The 17,293-nt window shown below is 42.4% G+C and overlaps 1 protein-coding gene across 3 annotated transcripts in view; it reads right to left on the reverse strand.

The window, feature by feature from the left end:
* The window catches only part of NDUFAF6 (NADH:ubiquinone oxidoreductase complex assembly factor 6), a 42,884-nt gene extending 25,854 nt beyond the window's left edge, over positions 1-17,030 (reverse strand). For 2 of the 3 annotated variants that reach the window (XM_075549470.1, XM_075549469.1), the window contains exons 1-3: positions 16,830-17,030; positions 10,874-10,973; positions 1,920-2,042 (exon numbers count right to left, since the gene is read on the reverse strand). In XM_075549470.1, coding sequence (XP_075405585.1) covers positions 1,920-2,042; positions 10,874-10,973; positions 16,830-17,026 — 420 coding nt within the window. In that variant the 5' untranslated portion in view covers positions 17,027-17,030. Of the gene's footprint in view, positions 1-1,919; positions 2,043-10,869; positions 10,974-16,829 lie in introns of all 3 variants that reach the window. The other variant, XM_075549471.1, reaches the window with a different exon arrangement.
* Between the last annotated feature and the right edge of the window lie 263 nt (positions 17,031-17,293).

The following is a 17,293-nucleotide window of genomic DNA, read 5'->3' on the forward strand; positions in this document are numbered from 1 at the left end:
GCTGGTTTTCCATCCTTACGAGGTATGATGGATGGTTAATGTCATGTGTCAAGTTGGCTGGACCAAGACTCCCAGTCTTGTGCTGTCGTCTTCCATGTCATGATCTGATGTAATTATTCACTATATTATGTGTTATAAATACTAACATCTATATGCTCACAAGACAAGATTAGTGTGGAGTATATTTTGAGTCATGCCCTTACTTAAGTTACTGATTGTGGTAGTTATATAATTGTCAATTTAAGGATTAAGCATGTAGGGGTAGAGTCTAGCCTACCAAACAGATCATAGCCAATGAGGCTTCTGTGTGGGCATAGCCTTCCCCTAAGGATTCTGGGAATTCTGGGTTTTCCTCCTTGGCGGTGGGAGACTCTCTGCTCACCCTGGGAGACAATAGCAGCTGACAAGACACATGGACCCATCCTGATGCAACCCTGGGTGCTGGAGAGGCCATGCAGAGACCCCTGCCAGCGCTGAGATATTTCCAATGCCACTGGATCCAAAGACTTTCTACCCACTGGCTTGTAATCTTCTACATTCGGCCTCATTGCATGTGTTTCGTGAGCCTGAAGAGGACTTTATAGATTGGTATCAAACACATGGGCTGATACCAGACATGGACTTGATCTGGACTGGGCTGGAATTTTTTTTTCAATGTTCAATTGCTCTTGTATATAAATCTCTTTCTTATACACACGTGTATCCATGGATTTGTTTCTCTAGTCTACACAGACTAAGACACTATGTAAGGGGAATTTCACTATGTAAGGGGAATTTCACTATGGGTGTGACCTGTAGCCAATATATAAAGGCTATCCCTTTATGTGGTTCCTACAAACAGCTTGCCATCATCTGACTTCTGGTTCATGGGACGTGAGCTAGCAGCCAGCCATCTGACTTGCCAATGTTAAGGATTTATATGCTTTCATAGCCCCGAGAGCCAGTGGTCTACTGTGACCTCCTAATCTTAAGTTCACCCATCCCTCCAACCATGTGAGTCTGGAGAAACCTCCAGCCTGACAGTAACTAGTGGATCTGGGACTTGCCAGCTTCAGGTTCCACAATCACAGAGCCATTTCCTTGAGATCAAAATCTCGCTCTACACACACATACACCTCACTGGTTTTGTGTCTTTGAGAACCTAACCTGACACTATGGTTTTATAAAGTCAAGCTAGGATCCAGTTACATGGCCTGCTTCTGCTGGTACCCAGACCTGGGAAGAACTCTATCACTGTCAGGTCTCTCATGGTTCTTATCACAGAACTGTCTTGTGGCATTCACCATATTACAAGGGTCTACGTTAGTGATGAAAGGCACCTGATCAGCGCCCCCTCCAATCATAGCTTAGCACGTGTCTAAAGTATGCATGGATATTTATGAATGAAAAATCCCTATAGCTATTTTAACAAAAAACTATTTCCTATATATGCCAGCTATACAAATAATGCTCTGGTGCATAGATTTCCTATTTTTAACACTTAAAAATCACCAAGTTACAAATTCTATCAAACTAACAAAGTGGTTGTGCATTTGTGTTTGGACAAGAGTAATAAGTCTCCCTTCACAAAAGAGGAATATAGGTCATTCTACAGCTCAGTCTATGGATCAAAGCTGCAGCTGGGCAGACAGAACAGAAAATTTGTCTGCCAATGCATCAGAATTCTGCAAATAAATGTGTAGACAATAAATAAGCAGCTTCCCTCTCTTTTCCTTTTAAAAATAAAAACATCAAAGAATTAAGCAAATATGCAGAGAATGGTTTTAAATCCCCTAACAACACTAACATGGAACTGACATTACAGGAGTCTAAGAATAATTTATGGCTAGAGTCTCTATTGCCACTATCCAAATTAAATCCACCTGAAACTGGGCTCAAGTAAATTCTTACAAATTAAGAGTAGCAATTTGTTTGTTTACCTTCCATAGTTCAAGGGCCACTGGTTGATGAGGTGGCTTGTCCTGGTATAAATCTTCCACAGTGGTTTTCCAAAACTGCATTCGCATCAGTCCAATGGGTTTCTCAGACACTGAGTCCTTAACCTGGAAACAGAGTGAGAAACTGTAACAAATGCACCCTTCGGTGTCCTCGGGTGACTCTGTACAATTATATCCTTTTAGCTAAAACTATGTTTAATTCATGTATTTGCTTTTTCTCAGCTAAATTGTTTCCATTGCTAGTTTTTTCAAGTAAAAACAGCAAATTACTTACTGCTGAATTAAAAATATCTCCAAGGTTATATCCCAAAGTGAAAGAGATTCTTCTGGAAAGAATATATAAAGGGAAAAGAACAAAACAGAGACAGAGACAGAGACAGAGGGAAAATGTTTGGATTAAGAGGTTTAAGATTTGAAAATGATGATGGCAACATATGCACAAATGTGTTTCATACACTTGATGTATGGTTTTAAGAGCCCCAAATAAAATGATTTATTCATTTAAAAAGTCAAGATATATAAACCAGTGGACTTTATGGACTTTATCTGAATCCTGATTTGAACACACTGTTAAAAAGAGATAAGCATACAATTGGGAATATCTGAATCCTGATCATTAAAAATATTAAGAAATTACTGGTGGTACAGTGGATTACACATTGGGCTGCTACCCACATGGTCAGCAGTTTGAACCCACTAAGCTGTTCCTCAGCTGAAGGATGAAGCTTTCTCCTCCTGTAAAGATTTACAGTTTCACTATCTTATAGGGTTGCTATGTGTCAGGATTGGCTCAATGGCAGTGAGTTTGATTTGGAAGTTTTAGGGTACTACTGTTAATTTTTTAACATCTGATAATGGAACTAAGTTTTTAAAAAGGGAATTCTCTTTTAAAATACACAGTGAAATATTTACAAATGGAAAAATATATCAGACATTTACTTAAAAACACCTTGTGAATGAAAGTGGGTTGGGTAGGGAAGGAGATAAAATATTGACTACTGAATTATTAATAGTTAAAGCTGTACAATGGGTGCATGAAGTTCATTTTACTACCTTCTCTACTTTCATATATGCCTAAAATTTTCTTTAACAAAAATATTTTTTAAAATAAGTAGAAGGGAGGAGGAGCTGACACCAAGGGCTCAATAAAAAATATCTAGAAAAGAATGATGGCAACATATGTACAAATATGCTTGATACAATCTGTGTATGGATTGTTATAAAAGTTCTAAGTGCCCCCAATAAAATGGTCTTTTAATCATCATAATAATAAAATATAACGGGCATGGAAATCCTATGAAACAGTTTACTCTGTTCTATACGGTCATTATGATCCGGAATCGATTGGCTTGCAATAGGGTTGGTTTTGTTTTTTTTTTAATTTTTAAAATAAAGTTTTGTATTATTTGTGGGGGGGCGGGGAGTAGAAAAAAAAGAATACTTGATAGGTTACTGATGGTAAAATCACTTTCAAGTTAGAGGATAAAACTAGGAAGCAGAACCAAAAGTTCTTTAGAGGAAGCAGAAAATGAGTTAACATTTATCAACTTTCCTTAGGTTGGTAACTATACTGAGGTAGATAACATTCTTATTTCTATGAAACGCACATTAAAGTTTTTAGGGATGAGCTCTACAAAATGGTTCATTTATAAAATGTGTGTTTGTGCACATACAGGTGGAATTGTAAAGCAAAGCACTTACACCAGAAGAAATGCATTATATATGTGCTGTCTTTCGCAGCCCTGCTGGCGTAGTGGTTACGTGTTGGGTTGCTAACCAAAAGGTTGCAACAGTTCGAAACCACCAACTGCTCAGCGGCAGAAAGACGGGGCTTTCTACTCCAGTACAGAGTTACAGCTTCGGGAACCCACAGGGGCAGTTCTACCCTGTCCCAGAGGGTCACTATGAGTCAGAATCCACTCAATGGCATTAAGTTTAGTTTTTTGGTTTGATATAGTCTTTGTACTATTCTTACTCTTCTACTTGAGAAGTTACTTCCACAGGTCTGCTCTAAACTTAAAATACTGTGCTGATGCTCACTGGGTCTCCAGCAATACTTGGTACGCAGATAGTAATGGTGTACAGTCTATTCTTAATAAAGTAGCAAGAGTAACCCTTTGTAAGACTCAAAACTGTTCAAAACTCTCCACCGGCTTTCCATTTTGTCCGAGTAAAAAATCAGTGACTGCAATGGTCTCCAAGTCCTTACCCGGTGGATCCCCTGCTACCTCTAACTGAATCTCCCGACACCTCCTTCGGCTGCAGCCGCAGGGGCCTTCTGGTCTTTGAACATGCACATGCCATCCTCAGAGTCTTTGTGCTGCTTCTTCCTTCGCCTAGAAAACTCTCCACCCTCCGACTTCCTTCAAAGCTTTGCCCAAATCCCTGCTTCAGTGAGGTGCTTCATGTCCCTCCTCTTTAAAACAGGAACCTCCACTATACCCTGCCCTCTCCGCCCCCCAAATCCTACTCTACTTTCCCCCACAGGACTTTCTCTAGCGGAAAATAGTATGTATATTCATTTGCTTCTTGAGTCCAGAGACTTCTGATGTTTTAGTCACTGCTATATCCTCAGGACCTAAAATTGTTCCTAATATATGAGGAGGCTTCGAAAAACTTGTGGGAAAAGGAATTAAAAGAGGAATATTCCCACAATATTTTTGAAGCCCCCTTCATATTTGAGACATCCAATAATACTTGTTGAATAAATGACTGTTTACAAAGAAGTGGTAAGACATTCCTCAAAAGTGATTGAGACACCTGGGGCTTAGGGAGAAATGTCCGATTCATCTGATTTAAAACAGAATTTTAACCATTCTAAAGTTATAAAGGAAGGCTACTGTGGCAATGTAACAGCTAAATTGTGATTGACTTCATATGCTAATGAAGTTTCTAAAAGGGCAAAATGAAAAACCAACTAGCCATGATTTCAACAAGTGAACCAGAGGACAGTCAGGCTCTATTAAACTGACTTCTACAATACCAATTTTCAGCTGTGCCTCAACGCTATAATGTTTAATTTACTGCCACTGAGTCGATTCTGACTCAGAGTGACCCTCTAGGACAAGGTGGAACTGCTTGGTGAGATAGTTAATGTTCATAGTGCCAACCTGGCCGATAAACACATGTGGGGTTAATTGAAGGGCGGAGGGATAAATGGCTTGGTGAGCTTCGCCTGTCTAGTTCTCGGGTCTTTTGTTTTGTGACGGTCGCACCAGGGTACAGCTACCTTAGCCAGTTCCCTGCTTCAGCTGGCAAGGCTCACTTTCTACAAGATATCCCCAAGGAGAAGTCACATGGACCTACCCCGATACAGCCCTGGGTGCTGGAGCAGCCGTGTGGAGACCCCTACCAGTGCTGAGATGCTTACACGTTCAGATTCGGCTTTTGTCCTGCAGTCAGCATCGTTGTGTCTGTTTTGTGAGATGGAGGAGGACTTTGTGGATTTGGGCAGGGCTGGGTTGGGATGTTTTCTTGATGTGCACTTACCCTTTATATAAAACTCTCTCTTGTACATGTGAGTTTCTCTGGATTTGTTTCTCTAAATTACCCCCCAGACTAACACACTGGTTTCCAAGACTGTAACGCTGTGAAAAGGGTTGTGAAGAGAGAGGGGAAAGCTTCAGTTTTCTCCCTCTCAATGTTCAACTCTATTTTTTTATTGCCCCTTGTTCCTGCTCACCTGTTATGTTCACCAAAGAAGCTGTGCCAAACTTTCCATTTCAAACTCCAAACTTCCCTCAGCTCCTGCACTCCCAATACAGCACCCTCTCTATTTACTTTACTGTGCAGACCAAGGCCATTCTCCTTACACTCTCCCTGCATTTTCCACTTCAATGCACTTGTGCCTGCACACTTTCCTGTCATTCTAGGAGGGAGGGGGAAGTCTCTTCTTCCTTTGTAATTCTTAAGACAAAACGGAGTTACTATCCAGAGAATGAAAAAGGATGCCACAAACTGGGAGGAATGATCTGCAACACGTGGCAATAAAGGACCTGCATCTACATATACATACAACTCAACAATAAGAAAACAGACAATTAAAAAGTGTGCGAAAGATCTGAATAGACAGTTCATGAAAAGACATATACAGATGGCAAGTAAGTATATGAAAAGACACCCAAAATCATTTATCTGGATCCAGTGAGAATGAAAGAACCTTGCAAATCTAGTGCCTTGAACATAAACTATCTTGTGAAGTCATCTTTAAAGGAATATTGTAGCTCAAGAGAACAAGAGTATGTTCGCCTTGAACAGTGTGCTTTTTGAAAGAATTATCTCTATGAGATCAAACTGACAACACTAGAGCAATAGCACGGATGAGAAGTTGAGGGGGCAATGAGTTGAAGTGAAGAACTCCTGGTGGAGCAGTGGTTAGCATTTTGACTGCTGAGTGAAAGGTCCATGGCTTGACCCCAGCAGCTACTCGGGGAGCAAGATGTGGCAGTCTGCTTCAGCAAAAACTTAGCTTTGGAAATCTCATGGAGCAGTTCCACCCCTTCTTACAGTCAGAATGGCCTAGACAGCAAGAGGTGTGGTGTTGGCTTTGAGTCTAAACTAATGGCAATTAAGAGTGGGAAGTGATGGTATGGTAATACAATCTCAAGACTGTAACCAATGCCACTGAACAGTACATGTCAAACATGCTGAATGGGTGTTATGTTTTGCTGTGTAAATATTCACCAAAAATCAAGTTTGAAAAAAAATGTATGTGTACATGTATACGTGTGTGGGTATGTGGGTACTATCAATTAAAACAATGAAATACTACCACACTTGATAACAGCAAGTGATGGAGAGCGTGTAGAACAACAGGAACTTTCCTTGGTTGCTGGGGAATGTGTAAAATGCTACATTTACTTTGTAAGAGTTTGGCAATTCCTTACATAGCTATACATGGTCTTTTTAAAAAATCATTTTATTAGGGGCTCACACAACTCTCATCACAATCCATATATACATCAATTGTGTCAAGCACACCTACACATATGCCACCATCATCATTCTCAAAACACCTGCTCTCGACCTGAGCCCTTGGTGTCAACTCCTCACTTTTTCCCCTCCCTCCCCGCTCCCCTGATAATTTATAAATTATTATGTCATATTGTACATCATCCGATGTCTCCCCTCACCTACTTCTCCACTGTCCGTCTCCCAGGGAGGAGGTTATATGTAGACCTTGTAATCTGTTCCCCCTTTCTCCCTCACCCTCCTGATTTCACCACTCTCACCACTGGTCCTGAGGGATTCATCTATCCTAGATTCCCTGTGTTTCCAGTTTCTATCTGTGCCAGTGTACATCCTCCAGTCCAGCCAGATATGCAAGGTAGAACTGGGATCATGATAATGGGGGGTAGGAAGCATTTAAGAAGTAGAGGAAAATTGTATATTTCATCGTTGCTACACTGAACCCTGACTGGCTCGTCTCCTCCCTGCAACCCTTCTGCAAGGGGATGTCCAATTTCCCACAGATGGGCCCTAGGTCTCCTGTGTGCAACTCCCCCTCATTCACAATGTGTGTGTGTGTGTGTATATATATATATATAGGTCTTTGATGCCTGATACCTGATCCCTTGGACACCTTGTGATCTTACAGGGTGGTATGCTTCTTACATGTGGGTTTTGTTGTTTGTCAGTTAGATGGCCCCTTGTTTATCTTCTACCCTATAGGGCCCCAGATTCTATATCTTCTGACAGCTGGGCAATGTCAGCTTTCTTCACTGCATTTGCTTATGCACCCGCTTTGTCTTCAGTGTTCGTGTCTGGATAGGCTGGTGTGCTTCTTCCATGTGGGCTTTGTTGTTTCTCAGCTAGATGGCTGCTTGTTTATCTTCAGGTCTTTAAGACTCCAGATGCTATATCTTTTGGTAGCCAGGCACCATCAGCATTCTTCACCACACTTGCCTGTGCACCCATTGTCTTCAGTGATTGTTCCAGGAAGGTGAGCATCTCAGATTGCCGAATTATTAGAAGAAAGTGTTCTTGTGTTGAGGGAGTACTTGAGCAGGGGCCCATATACATGGTCTTATAGGATCCAGCAACAAGATTCATAAATAATTACCCAAATGAGTTGAAAATATGTCCCCACATGACAACACTGGAAACACAGTGTGGGAATCACGCCCAATCTAACCCCACACACTGAGGCAAAACACTAAGGGCGTGCAACAGAACAGCAAGGGGAGCACAGCAAAGAAGTCCTGAGGAAATACCAAAAGCAGACTTTGGGGCCAACTGGACCGGAAAACACTGCTAAAGGTCAACAAACAACCTTGAACTGTTTATAGGCTTTTCTCTTTTTTGTCATTGGTATTTTTTTGGTGTTGTTTTGCTCTGTCTTGTTTTTGTGCATATTATTATCTTTGGAGGTCTATCTAAATAAGATAGGTGGGATAAATAATCTGGAGGAGAAAACAACGGGACCAATGGTTCAGGGCGGGGGGGACATGGGAGAGGGGGAATGGGGAAAAGGAAGTGGGGTTAACAACCCAGGGACAAGGGAACAAGTGATCCAAAATCGGTGGCAAGGAGGGTGTAGGAAGCCTGGCAGGGCTTCATCAAGGGCAATGTAACTGAGAGGAATTACTGAAACCCAAATGAATGCTGAGAATGCTGGGGGACAAGAGGAAAGTAAAAGGAAATAATAGAGGAAAGAATTAGGAGGCAAAGGACATTTAGAGGTCTAATTATAGGCATGTACATATGTAAATATATTTATATATGATGATGGAGAAATAGATCTATGTGCATATATTTATAGGTTTAGTATTAAGGTTGCAGATGGACATTGGGCCTCCACTCAAGTACTCCCTCAATGCAAGAACACTTTGTTCTATTAAATTGGCATTCCATTATGCTCATCTTCCCTACATGATCACTGAAGACAAAGCTGTTGCATAAGCAAATGTGGTGAAGAAAGCTGATGGTGCCCGGCTATCAAAAGAGATAGCGTCTGGGGCTTAAAGGCTTGAAGATAAACAAGCAGCCATCTAACTGAGAAGCAACAAAGCCCACATGGAAGAAGCATACCAGTGTGTGATCACGAGATATCAATGAGATCAGGTATCAATGAACAAACAATCTTATTATGAATGAGGGGGAGTATGGAGTGGGGACCCAAAGCCCATCTATAGGCAACTGGACATCCCCTTACAGAAGGGTAGTAGGGAAGAGATGAGCCAGTCAGGGTACAGTGTAATTCTTTCCCACCCCACCCCACCCCATCCCACCTCACCCCACCCCACTATCATGCTCCTAATTCTACCTTACAAATCCAGCTAGACCAGAGGATGTACACTGGTACAGATAGAAAATGGAAACACAGGGAATCCAGGACAGACAAACCCTTCAGGATCAGTGGTGAGAATGGCAACATCAGGTGGGTGGAGGGAAGGTGGGGTAGAAAGGGGGAACCAATCCCAATGATCTCCATATAACCCCCTCCCTGGGGGATGGACAACAGAAAAGTGGGTAAAGGGAGACATCAGACAGTGTAAGACATGACAAAATAATAATTTATAATTTATCAAGGGTTCATGAGGGTAGGAAGGTGGGGAAGAGAGAGAAAAGAGGGGGAGCTGATACCAATGGCTCAAGCAGAAAGCAAACACTTTGAGAATGATGAGGGCAACAAATGTACAAATGTGCTTGACACAATGGATGGATGGATGGGTTGTGGTAAGAGTTGTATGAGCCCCCAATAAAATGATTTTTAAAATAAATGAGTTGTCAAGTCATAAAAAACAGTTATCTTAAATGCATATTACAAATTAAAGATACCAATCTGAAAATGCTGCATACAGTATGATTTCAACATTCTAGACTGGGCAAAACAATAAGACAATAAAAACATTGTGGCTGCCATGGTATGGGGCGATATGAGGGTGAGGAGAAAGGTGAATAGTGGAAAACCGAGAAATTTTTAGGGGAATAAAACAACAATGGGCCTTTGAACAACACCGGTGCTTTGGGTGGCCACCTGCCACGAGGTAGAAAATCCAGGCTCAACTGACAGGTGGCCCTTGAACAACACTGATTAGAACTGCAAGGGCCCACTTACAGGTGACACTGGACGATCTGCTCAAAGAGCCGAGTGGGTAGCTCCTCCCTCCACCCTTCCATCCTATGACTAGAGAACCGCACACGCAGGAATGATTGCATCACACCATGTTTTCAGCGGACAGTTCCAACCCTTAGCTCAAAAAATGGGCTGGCTGGGGGCCAATCCACGTGCAAGGGGGTCTGTGCAGTTCATACCAATGTTCCTCAAGGGTCAAGGATATTCTGAGTGATAATACAGCGGTATATAACACAACTCATACAACACAGAGTGAACCCTAATGGGAACTAAAAAGTAATAACCAATATTGGCTCATCGATAGTTACAAACACATTAAATAAGAAGTCAGTATTAAGGGCAATTGTATGCAGAAGGTAGGAGTATTTGGCAACTTGGAATTTCTGCTATTTTTTTCTGGAAAGCTAAAAGTGCACTGTAAAATATTTTTAGAAAGTGAGTTGATTATGATCAGAGTTCTGAATTTGCTGTAATCGCTTCCATTCCCTATTTGTCGTTGGAGCTACAACCTCACTTTGGAACACTCACTGTGCAAACAGAAGTTACACAATTGGTGGAGATGATAAGCAGTGATATTCTGACAAACCTCTTTAGTGAACAAACTGAAGTTTGTTCTGCAGTTTCACAGGGTAAAAGCCTTAGAAGAAATAAAATTTCAGGAAACACTAAGTCCATCAGATAGCTGTATTTTTACAGTTTAATTATTAAGACTACATAGTTAGCAGGAGAAATAAATCACCAGTAGAGATCTTTAAATTATCTAACAAATAAATTATAAATATATTTTACTGCTCAACTTAAAATAAGCCCATGACATCACCATTCTGTAAATAAAATGATAAGACATTTTAATACCAGCCTGAGCCAGTTCTACATTGAAGGCTCTCAATGCGAAGGCGGCACGTCGGGACTCTGCAGGGAGCAGCAGGGAACATAAGTAGCTCTCATAGTCTCGTCTCCTGTAACAAAAGGCAAAAAAGACAGTCACTCTTCACTTCCAAGTGGCACACAAAAATGTTAACCAACATTAGTTTCTGCTCAGAACATGATTAAAAGTTCATATACTTTATACCTATTCCTGAACAAATATGTAAAAAAAAATCTATTTGCCCCCAGCTCCTAACCAGTTAAAAAGAGACACATACACTTCCGCTGTGTGATACTCTGAACCCCAGATACACACACATACAGGTATGAGGAAGTTGGGACTTCATCTAGTCTTGGTATAGGAATCCAGGATCGGTGAAGCTGCAGGGACAGTGACTAGATTCATGGTTTCCTAGGGTCTGGCAGGGAGGCTGGGGAAATGGGCAGCTAGGAACCGGGAGCACAAGAGGAACATGCTCTAAACTGGACTGTACAGCTCTTCTAGACACTGAGCTACTGAATTATATCATATGGGCACTATGTGCCAATAAGACTGCTTCAAAAATGAAAACAAGGTGGGGCCTTCAAAGACCAATAGAGATAAATTAATGAGTACACAAATGGGAAGAAAAGCTCTACAATACAGAAATATGCTATGAATAAACTGAGAAAACAGGATGGAAATTTAGAAACCACCATTTGTTAACTATGAAAATACTAATAGTTAACTCAAGCAAAAATCATCCATGACTGACTATTAAATGGGTTAAAGTTTAATGGAAATAGGACATTTATACTGTTGTAATAACTGTAAAAGCTCCCAATAGAGTGATTTTTTAAAGGGATATATGGTATTGAAATATCGCCTCATAAAATACCTACTGCTCATTAGCTAATATTATTAAGCACACAGGAGAGAAACCTGGAAGATATATATTTCCAACTAAGTAATAAAAAAGCTACTATCACAGTAGTAGAACAAATTAGTGCCATGTGTTTTCTGAAAGAAACAGAGATAAAACCATAGAATCACTTCTAAAATATTCTTACCCAAAATGCAAACATCACTATGTAAGGATAAAAAGAGCGATTTCTACAAAGTAGAGAACGATACATCATATCTGCAATTTATTCAGAAGTGGGCCAGAAATGTTAATAGTAGTGAGGAAATCTGAGTAAATTCCAAAAGAGCCCTACATACTATTTCTGTAGCTTTTATGTAAATTAAAAATATTTCAAAATGAAGTTAAAAAGGTATATTTCTATGTACATTCCAGAAATATGTACTATAAAATATTGGTGGGGGGGGGTGTTTAAGTTCATAGAACAATGGAATTAAAAGGTAATGCAATTTTTCCATGAACTTTTTGAAGCCCGTTGATAGAATTCAACATAAAATGGGCCCCATCTGAAATATATTCCTGAGTTTAGACACTTAAATGTTAACTATTCCTATTTTCAACTGGTTCCTATTTTGCCCTGTGCCTAATAGAGACATTAGGCCCCTTCTATACATTCCCTTGGTGATTACCCCAAGGGTGACAGAAATTAAAGGAACAGTAATAGCTCTACACACAGATCTAACGTGGCTTCACCCACAACAGGGTTCTTCAAAAAGGTTCTAACAGCCACGACAGCAAAGCCCGCCTCCACTTTTAGGTAAGTGTAAGCAGTCATACTCCTATTTTACACGGAAAACTCCGAGCTTTAGTGTACTTGAAGCATTTGAAAGTTATTAATAGATAGTGAGAAGATCCTGAATGGAAATCAAAACTACAATCTGATTCTCTATTACTCAAGTAGCTATTGACAGAAATTACACTAATTACTCAATCTGTTTTCTCATTTGCAAATTGAGTCTTGACATTCTACCTGTTCTATACCGCCTATAAAATAGCCATTAAGTGAAATACTTCAAGCTTCTCACAAGAAAATGAAAAATACATGGACCCCAGAGCACCACTTTTTAGCAACCTTTGGGAAACAAAATAAACTACACATTATAGGGTTTGATCTGTTCCCAACTTCACTTGTATGTGTGTGTGGGGGGTGGGGGGTGGGTGGGTGGGGTGTTAATTTGAAAAAAAAAAAAACACAAGTAGAGAACTCAAAAAGTTCACGGAGAACTGCATTAGAATATACTGAAATTTTTCACTAACATAAGCCCTGTTCTATTAGCTGCTTCTCTGCTTTCTAGTAGATAAATTATTTCACTACTTTCTCATCAGCATCATTGGTATAAGTATCAATTATTGGATTACATGCATATAGGGATGCTGTAAGTGACTGAGGCCAAGGTACTTCAGGGCTGTTCCGGAGAATGAGAAATGTGATAATACGGGAGATATGGAACTCAGAGTTTTATGCAGCAACACCAGGGCCAATCACCTTAAATTCGCTCATAACATGTATTCAGTGCTTGCTGTGGGATCTGTCCCACAAACAAAAGGGTCGTTAGGAGCGGCTTTGCGGTTACGGAAAATAAGACAGAATAGTGAGGCACAAGGGCTCATCCCAATGTTGGGATCAATAAAGTGAATATATTTTTCAATGAGTGTCTATAATCATGGGGCTTACAAATCTTTCAACAGGCATACATGTAATAGAGTGAATGGGTAATAAAATAAGCAGGTAATAGAATGAATCAATGGCTTAACCTCTTCTGTCCTTGAGCCCTCCCCAGGGGAACAATCGATGACTAGTATCAGAAGACATCAGAAGGGAGTTAGCTACATGTTAGGGTGGGATGGGCAATAGACTCTGATTGCTCTTAACTACAGATAACCTCCTGGTGCACAGTGAGCAGCCAGGTGCATCTTTTATGAGCTCCTTTATGGAGAGCTATGGTAGGGACTATTTTCAGTCATGAGAATGTGCATGAAGAGTCATTTTATCTTGAGAGCTGGCCCTCCAGACTCGGTGATTATGAGCAGAGAATCTGGCCGCTTATATTCTCATCCAGTCCCTCAGTTTCCCACACTGCTATGTGCGCACAACATGGTGGACCTTGAAGATAGGTGTACACTGAGGTCTAGCACGGACAGACGTAAGAAAGAGTGTATCAGAGCAGAGGTTATGTGCTGGGCCAGTGGCCACAAGGTCATTTGAATCCACCAGCTGTTCCTCAGGAGAAAGATACGGCTTCCACACCACAGGGGCGGGGAGACAGAGTCCTTTAGGGTCACAAGTCAGAATCAACTCCATGGCAGTGAGCTTGGTTTTGTTTTTTTGGTGAGGCTTAAGGAGGATGGAGAACACTGAATTTGCTCTCAAATATCACTGCCTGCTCCCGCCCTCGTGGCAGCCTTACTCCCAAAGCTTGAGGTAGCCCTCCTGGTTTACCCTTCATCAAACCAAACTCCAAGGAAGCCTGTGTAAATGAGGTTTGCAACTTTCCCAGAAATCAAACGGGACTAGTTCCCTCGAGGAGTCGAAGCTCTGGCATGGAATTTTTTCCTGACAGTTGGAGGGCTTGTGTAAGATGAATGTCCAAATCAACTCTGCATAAACAGATTGCTGATGGACAGCTGGAAGCCTGACATTCTTATTTCCCTTCCAGTTTCCTTTTTTCTTTCAAAAACCACGAATTCAATGCTGTCTTTTTATAAACACAGTGGCACTTAATCCTTACAACCCAGTTTAAGGCAGGAGCAGAAATACACAAATGAGGAAAAATATGAGCCTTCAAGTAATTTCCCCACTGAGAGTTAGGGTTAAGAAACTCAGGTCTGGAGTGTATGCAAAATCCTAGCTCTTTTTAATCTCTCCAGTCAATAGCCTCCGATTCAAATGACTATCCATGTGGATGGGTTACATACGGAGTAGCCATGTGAACATTATCTATTTCAGAAAAGCTGTGTGTTCACTTGCTTGTGAATCCATAAGGTAACACTAGAAGACTGCACAGGAAGTTAGTAAGAGTAACTATTTCTAAAAAAGAAAAGTGTCACTTCTAGAGAGAATTATAACAAACATGGAAAGGGCAATATACTCTGGCAACTTGGATTTTCTATCAAAAATTACTAACTTTGAAATGCACAAAAATGAATACAACCTTTTGACAGCTTTGACTTTTACAATGAAAGCCCTGATTTGCATTAATTCTATGTTGCTTCCCCTGTAAATAATGAACAAACAAATAAGGGGGAGCAGAATACTACAAACAACCCAGCAATTAAACACAAAGCATTAAAAATACCAGGGAATTTTGTTGCCTCATGGTACTGACCCAAGTCACGGTATTTCCAATTGCCTCATATGCACGTGAAACTTAGAACATAAATATGGAAGACTGAAGAATAATAGAAGCATTTGAGTTATTGTGCTGGTGAAAAATATTGAAAGTACCATAAATTACCAAAAGAAACAAACCTGTCTTGAAATAAGTTGATAGACTACTCCTTAGAAGCAAGAATGGGAAGAATTAAGTCTCATATACACTTTGGACATGGACATGGACATCAGTCCCTGGAAAAGGACATCATTCTTGGTACAGGGGGAGTGTAAAGAGGAAGACGTTGAACAAGATGGATTGGCACAGTGGCTGCAATAACGGGCACAAACTTCAAGAACATTTGTGAGGAAGGTGCAGGATCAGACAATGTTTTGTTCTGTTGAATGTACAGAGTCACTATGAGGCAGAACAGACTCGATGGCAATAATACAACATGGTACTCTGCACTAACGGAGAACTTTTTAAAAATTGGATATACTTGTCCACTCTGATCCAAAGTAGTTTGGTCTACTAGTACTTCTCACAAATCCTTGAGACTTCATACTCTCAGGCTTGATACTTCAGAAGGGCATGGGGATACCAACCGGTGTCTGCAGTCAGGCCTACGTTCCAAAGGGGCCCTCAGTCCTGAGTCCTGCCACCTAACTTTGTTGTTTGGTACCATCGAATCAGTTCTGACTCTCAGCGACCCCATGTACAACCAAATATAACACCGCCCTATCCTTCACCATTTTCACCATTGTTATGTTTGAAGCCACTGCTGCAGCGTCTGTGTCAATGCCTCTTCTGTTTTTGCTGACCCTCTGCATTACCAAGCACGAGGTACTCCCGCACCCGGTCCCCCCTCCACTTGTCTCTGCAGACATGTCCAAAGTATCTGAGGCAAAGTCCCTTCACCCTTGCCTCTGAAGAGCACCCTGGCTGTACTTCTTTCTTCCATGACAGACCTGTTTGTTCTTCGGGCAGTGTGCGTTGCTTTCTCTAGGGCAGCGGCGTGGGCAGTGGTGCCGTGCTGGCAGCTTTGCCTCTGGTATTTCAAACGTCAGCAGGGTCACCCATGGAGGGCAGGTTTCAGCCAAGCTTCCAAACTAAGACCCGAGTATGAAGCTGGAATAGGTTTGACCGTTTCTAAGAGATGTGGCACGGAGAACACCCAGAAGAACCGACTCTTCCCCCTTAAGTCCGCTTGGTTTAACAAGCGGGTCAGACTTCTGCTGCTCAGGTAGGAGTTTCTAAGGAGCTTCTGATAAATGTCCTAATCCCGCTACAAGTTTATTAAGTGAGGGAATAATGCATATTGTACTGACTTTGACCTTACTTTGTCAGGCATTGTTCTAGAAGGCCTTAACCCTCTCCTCACAGCCCTCTGTAGCAGCTCTATGCTTGTTTTTAATCACACTTCGTAACTAGCACATCCCGCGTAAACGGCTTTAAACTTGGTGAGTACTGTCATGAACGTTAATAATGGTGTCACGTGTCAAACCAAACCCCGACGCATGCAGAAACCTGAAATGAGGCGACAGGCGTGAGCGAACAAGGAGAAACGGCCCCGATGTTGTGACTTGTGTGGCTGTTCTTTCTACTTCTCCCTCTCGGAGTGCCAGGCCCGCGCCGGCCCACGAGCTCCGCGGGCCCGGGTCAGCGCCGCGCGCCCGCCCGCGCCCCCCGCACCTCGGCGGCTCCCCTCCCGCCGCTAGGAGGCCGGCTCGCTCACCGCAGCAGCTCCAAGCAGTAGAGGTCACTGCCCGACGCTGCCCGGCCGCTAAGCGCGGCTACGCTCCGCCCGGACACTGCGAGCTCGGGGAGCCTCCGCGGGCCAGCGCGGAGTTCCCGGTGCGGCCGCGGGCGGCACACGCCGGGGACGCGGAGACGCAGCAGACCGCAGGCCGAGCCCAGCGTGGAGGACGCCATGATGGCGACGGCGCCGCGTGCCCTTCGACCCCGCGCCGACGCCCGGCCACGCCCCCGGCCGCACGCACGCCCGCGCCGCTCGCCGCCGCCGGAAGCCGAGCCGCCGTGGGCAGATGTAGGGGTCGCTGTGGGCCTGTCCATCCGGCCTTGCGCCTTGGGAAAGCCCTGGTGTGAGCAGTGTGGCCTCTCGCCATATCCCGGGCAAGCCTCCGAGAATCTGTCCATGAGAGGTGCTGAGTGCCTCCTCCGGAGAGAAGTAACTGCCAA

Source organism: Tenrec ecaudatus, chromosome 5, assembly GCF_050624435.1.
Source record: "Tenrec ecaudatus isolate mTenEca1 chromosome 5, mTenEca1.hap1, whole genome shotgun sequence".
In the NCBI taxonomy this organism is placed as follows: Eukaryota; Metazoa; Chordata; class Mammalia; order Afrosoricida; family Tenrecidae; genus Tenrec; species Tenrec ecaudatus.